The 6,000-nt window shown below is 38.5% G+C and overlaps 1 protein-coding gene across 1 annotated transcript; it reads right to left on the reverse strand.

Moving 5' to 3' along the window:
* Positions 1-1,982: 1,982 nt before the first annotated feature.
* Positions 1,983-3,505, reverse strand: LOC124163244. The gene has a single exon (XM_046540002.1). The coding sequence runs from the start codon at positions 3,281-3,283 to the stop codon at positions 2,138-2,140; it is 1,146 nt and encodes a 381-aa protein (XP_046395958.1). The 5' UTR covers positions 3,284-3,505; the 3' UTR covers positions 1,983-2,137.
* Positions 3,506-6,000: the final 2,495 nt, after the last annotated feature.

Below are 6,000 nucleotides of genomic sequence, written 5' to 3' on the forward strand. Positions count from 1 at the left end.
ACAACATTACCAGGAAGTTAGGAGGGGATTCTCCTGATTTGACACCCGCTGCATATTTAATGGGGATTACAAAAGTCACCACTCAAGGCACTGGCGAGCAAACCTATCCGAATTTAACGACGAAAAGCACATATAAGGCTATTGGCCAAAATTTACTTATCCTATCAATGGTTATCAATGAAAACCATTACTTTACAATGCTATTCCTCGTAATTTCAAATACTGCGCTTCAAATTATTGAAAAAGAAGGTCTTCCCTGATAAGGTCGCTCAGCACTCATTGACGCGCTGCGGAAGTTTTTGAAAGTCTATTAAAAGAGACCAAGTTGGCGACACATAAAAATCGAAATTTGTGTGAAAAAGAGTTTCCTCCATATAGTCACCTTGGTTATAACCATGACGATTACATGGTTATCATGTATTCCTCACCATGACCTGAGCAAGGAGTATTGTTGGTATTGTCCTACTATGAAAGTTGATCCAAAATTAAATAATTATATTAATTATATTATATTAATTCAGATATTCTCACGCAGTATCGGCGGATCTCATTTCCCTTCAAGGCTCTTCACTTACCGGCGTCCTGCCGAGAACGGTAGCCGGCGAAAAGTCGCTTCGTCTGAAAGTGGCCTTACTGTGGCATGTTTATATTTTTGTGATTTGTTCACGGTTGTAATATCCTCGCAATCAATAAGACCCTGTTAAAGAGGTCCATAAGTGTGCATTCTTTACCTTCGCCGAAATTGACCGCTAAGCAGCGTTAACTTCCTCCGTTATTGGAGATTGTGATGGGGCTGCGAAGAGGGAGTAATGTTCCCATAGGCTGATATAGGGGGGGTATGTGCCTCCCCCCCCCCCCCCCCAGACCCTTAAAAAATATGCAAGATTTTTAATACGGTCCCATTATCATTGCGTTGGTTTTGTATTACGAGGTATCCTTGTGCCCCCCCCCCCCAGAACAAAATCCTGGATACGGCTTGCTAGCCCCCCCCCCCCCCAACCCAGAAAGAAATCCTAGATCCGCACCTTGATTTTCCTGAACATTGAAAAAAAACAGACTTCCCCTCTACAGAAATGATGGTGGTGGTCGGAAATGATCACCAAAAGTTGGTACTGCAGCAGGTATGCTATTAGTTTTTAAATGGATATTGCGGCAAATTAACGTGATTGTGTATTCAGTGTGTGCATCTTCCACAGTTACTTCTTCCCTACTCGATAAGTTTTATTATTTTTCTTTGTGTAAAGGGGGCATCCATTAATTATGTGAGGCATCTATGGGGGAGCAGCGGAAGGGGTTCATGCCGATTCTCAAGTGGGAGAGAGGGGGGTCCTGGCAAGTATCACGTAATTTTCTACCGTAAAAAACAGTGTAAAATTGTGAGAAAACTGGGTTGAATTGATTAATCTTAAATAAAGATAATTAACCCGGGAGTAGTCGCACCTAAAATGTAGCCTTACGTGGTCGCTGCGGGTCACTCTGACCCGCACTAAAAGAAATTGTTTTAAAGCTTAATTTACATTTTTGTTTTTCTTGTAACTTTATACATTTCAGTTCCTAGGTATATAAACTCAAACCATGTGTTTGAAACAAACATTTTATCACTTTTATATTTTTCTCGGAATTAAAGAAAAAGTATCACAAAAAATGAGATTTTTGTCATAGTACAAGATTTTTAGTAATTTTACAGCTAACTAGATTACTTACAATAATTTTTCACTCTTTAATATTGAACATAGGTTATAAAAAATAATATATGGCTTATTGTTATAAGGAAAAATTTTCAAGTTATTGAAGCATGAAAATGTTGTACACATTTTCTTAAAAAAAACGAAATATCAATGTGCCATGGTTTATCACAAAGATTAAAAGTAAAATTCAACTATTACTTCATAATATTTTTTTCCAATAAGAACTAATATATATTTTCACAACTTTATGTCCCTACAAATTTCCAGTTATTGGTTTAGTTGCATCCCAAAGTCAGTATAGTTGAGGTATTTTGGCCACGAGTGAACCTACAAAACCCACACTTTTATTGATTAGATACACTAATTTATTTTTTATAAAAGCACATCAAAACTTTCAGGTGTAAAAAGATTGTGTAGTCCCTATGTGTATAATATAAAAAAAACACCATTTATTCCATGTTGATACAGTTGAGACAAGTGGGCTTGGAGTGTTTGCCACAGACAGGGATGTTGCATGACGCACAGTTGTGAGCCGACTTGTTGCCTTGATGTTCGCAAAGTCCACACCGCTTTCTCTTGTTCGGGACTTCTACTGGAGGGCGGACAACGTCTTCTTTTAGTATGTCCATAATATTGATATGGGTTGACTTTGACAGAGATCCTTGAAGACGAGTTCTATTGTGAGGTGTAACTAGTTCCGTAGCCAACTCTTTGAGCCATTTCCTTCGTACAAGTTTCTTTTCTTTGTTATTGGAGCAAATGATGAGAGAGTTTAGTCCTATGATGTCTAAAATAAGGTAAAATGCTGTGAGGGGCCAACGATTTGTCTTTCTTGCGACAGAGTAATTGCCACACATTTCATCAACCACATCAACTCCTCCTTTTGTGGCGTTGTAAAATGTTATTATGTCTGGTTTCTTTTGTTCTCCTGTGGCATTGTCAATACTTTTACTGTGATGCATGGTGGAGGTCAATAGAACAACCTTGTTCTTATTCGGGACATAAGATATGAGTGTTGTCAAGTTTTTGGCAAAACCAAAAATTGACGAGTGTACTTCTCGATTCTTAGTTCTCAAAAACTCTGGAGGTATCTCTTTCTTGTTTTTCCTGATTGTCCCAACTGTGGTGAGTTTTTGATTTTGCAAGAGATCATTAGAAAGGGCAATACTAGAAAACCAGTTATCATAAGTGACGTTTCTGTTGCTTCCACTTATCGGTTCGACAAGTCTGACTACTACTGGAGATGGTGTTTGCCTTATGTGTTCATAAGGTCCCGGGCGTTGTTTTCCAAGATATACTTCCATGTTGAGTACATAAAATGTTCTTGAGTCAACCCATGAAAACACCTTCAAACCATATTTCGCAGGCTTATTCCACATATACTGCCTGAAACCACACCTTCCACGGAAGGCCCACAACATCTCGTCAATTGTTGTGTACTCACCAACAGAAGAGTTTGATTTACATTTCTTTACAACAAATTCAAAAACATCCCTGAAAGGTGCTAACTTGTCCACTTCCATCCTCTGCACTCGGGTTCTTTTATCATCGAATCTTAGCATTCGAAGCAAAAATCTAAATCGATTCAAAGACATTACACACTTGAATAGATGCACTTCTTCCCACAACTCTTCTGCGTTCAGATGTGAAGCCTTCAACACACCTGCGTAATACAATAAACCCAACAGGGCTTTAGTTTCTTCAACTGTAGTGTTTTTACAGTCACGATCTCGGCCATATTTATTTTTATTCAAATCTATGAATAAATTAGTGTTGTTTACAATATTTTGTATTACTTCGTCAGGCAAAAAGCACTGCCATGCTTCCAATGGTTTTTTTAGCAATTTTTGCCTCACCTTTTGTTCCAGGAAAATGGACGATAAGATTCTGCTGTCTGGTTCGTACGGATTGGGTAGGTTCTGCAATTTTCCAGGATGATTCGCCGTCTTTCCCTAAATATCGACCCCTACTCAAAAGTGGGATGTCGTCGTCTGATGTTTCATCGTCACTAGAAATTTCACTTCCACTTTGTTCAGTGTCCGTATTCCTGTCATTGTCATCTGCACATTCCTCAACTGGATCAACATCACTCCCGTAGTTGGAATCGTCATCCGATGTGTCAAAAGAAAAGTCCTCTTCTAAAGTAAACAGTATTCCTTCTTCGTCCAATGGAACGCGGCTATCAGAAAGAGTAACTTGTCTACTGGAACCAGGTTTAGGTTCGCTTGCCATGTTTATGATTCAGTAACAAAAAAAACGCTTAAATTAAGCCCTGACCAAGAAAACACACAACATTACACTAATATACACTAACTTACGCTCACAGGTATATAAAAGACTTGCACACTTTTTGACAACGCTAATGGTCGCTGCGGGTCAGGGTGACACGCACATGTATGCCTAGGTCAACGAACGAGCGGAAACTGAAGAAACTCCACAGGATATGGTAGGAGGGTTTTAGAGAAGCAGCTACACAGAAAGTGAAGACCGTTCGTCACTTTGTACATTCAGGACAGATATGAATAGTTGCGTGCGGGTCGGAACGACCCGCGGTGACCATTCCCGGGTTAAACAAATTATTTTTTATAAATACAATGCAATGAAGCATAGATTAACATATTTACACTGAAACTACTAATTATAAACAATCTCACAAGAGTTTAGTGAGTGGGGGTCAAGCCAGATTTCACGATATCTCACTAAGGGAGGAGGGTCAAAAAATCGCCCAAACCACCTCACATAATTAATCACAAAATTAACACCCCTGCGACTGCAATCCAAGATTGCAGCAAGTTAAACTCGCCAATGCGAGTTTGTTTTGCTGTGTGGGAACCCACCTTATTCTGGGATTTCTGGAAAAATACAATTCAAATCAAGTTTTTATCTTATCACCGACTTAACAAACTATGTTTTAAAATAATTGGAGAATATCTGATATAAAAGCCTTACCTTCAAGTTGATGCAGAAAGTAGTGACCTTCTTCCCCCCCTTTTTAAGACAATGGCCTTAATTCTCTCCGGAAGAGACACAGATTAACGCAGGAAGAGGAAAGGGAAATGAACAGTAGGCTGTTAAACCCTTCAGCGCCCAAAGTTTTTTTTTAATCACAAACATTTCACTTTTATAAAATATGATACACATGTGCTCAGCACAATGGACACAATTCAAACTGAGTGAATAATAGAGGAAACCTTCTCCTAAGTATGAGCACAGAAATGTACGCTAAAATTCACATGTTAAATGCATTGCAGGAGTATTGGCTCTGCACCTGTATGGCACCCGTGGGCGTTGACGGGTTAAACAGGCTTCGTGGGAGAGACATATATAGACATAAGTATCATGAGAAAGAGGTTGGTGTCCTATGCACCAAGGTAAATTTTTTATTGGTTGACAAAAAAGGATAACAAGCATGCCAAAAATTAGAGACAAGGATGTTTTGGTAGGGGAGAGAAAAATATATATAGAATCTTAAAAGGAAAATGTCTGAAATGCAGCAAGGTGATTCATGGGATGGAAACATGGGTACACATTGAGGAAGACATATGAGAAAAAGCTGAAGGTGTTCAAGATGGGAGAGAAGATGATGAGGAAGAGCAACATATGGTGGATGAAGAAATGAAACTTCCTGAGTCAATTAGGAGACAGAGTTTGGATGCAGTGAGTCAAATGTGGGTTAGGATGCTAGACATCGTCAGAAGAAAATAGGATTCATTCATAAAATGAAGGGTATTAGGTCCTATATAATCGAGTTAAAGAATTTAATACAGGTAGGAGGATGGTCCAGAATGATTATGATTTCGTTCCGTGACAATGTTAACTAAAAAAGTGTTACCTTTATATGTTCTTACTGATACCATAATTAAGAGGTAGCATTTTTCACCCAGTTTAGGAGAGACAAGAACATAAATTTAAAGAGTGATGAAAGGGTATTTTTTTTATCATAAATACATTCCTATTTCAGATAAAAATTCAAGTATCTTACCTTTTAAATATTTGTGAAAATCATTTTAATCTTGTACTGAGTGATTAGCAAATACTGCAATGAATAGAGCAGCACCAATTCCACTGCCTTTCAAAAATGTCTTTTGCATAGTCTCGAAGTGAATTTGAAGAATATTCACACTCCTGTAATGCTTTAAGTACATATCCTTTAAATGCAACTATTAAAGGAATTTATAAACAGTAGACGTTTATATCAATCGAACAGTCCAGTACCTCCAGTACCTATCTGACTCATCACATCCCAGTCTCACCTCAGAGCCTCAGTACACCTGGCTGCATACTCAACATGGGGAAACTCGGTGGAAGAAAC

The sequence above is a fragment of the Ischnura elegans genome, chromosome 8 (genome assembly GCF_921293095.1).
Source record: "Ischnura elegans chromosome 8, ioIscEleg1.1, whole genome shotgun sequence".
Lineage (NCBI taxonomy): Eukaryota > Metazoa > Arthropoda > Insecta > Odonata > Coenagrionidae > Ischnura > Ischnura elegans.

What these genes read in the sequence shown, in the direction of transcription:
- LOC124163244 (XM_046540002.1), bottom strand. Translation starts at nt 3,283, where the DNA reads ATGTCTTTGAATCGATTTAGATTTTTGCTTCGAATGCTAAGATTCGAT.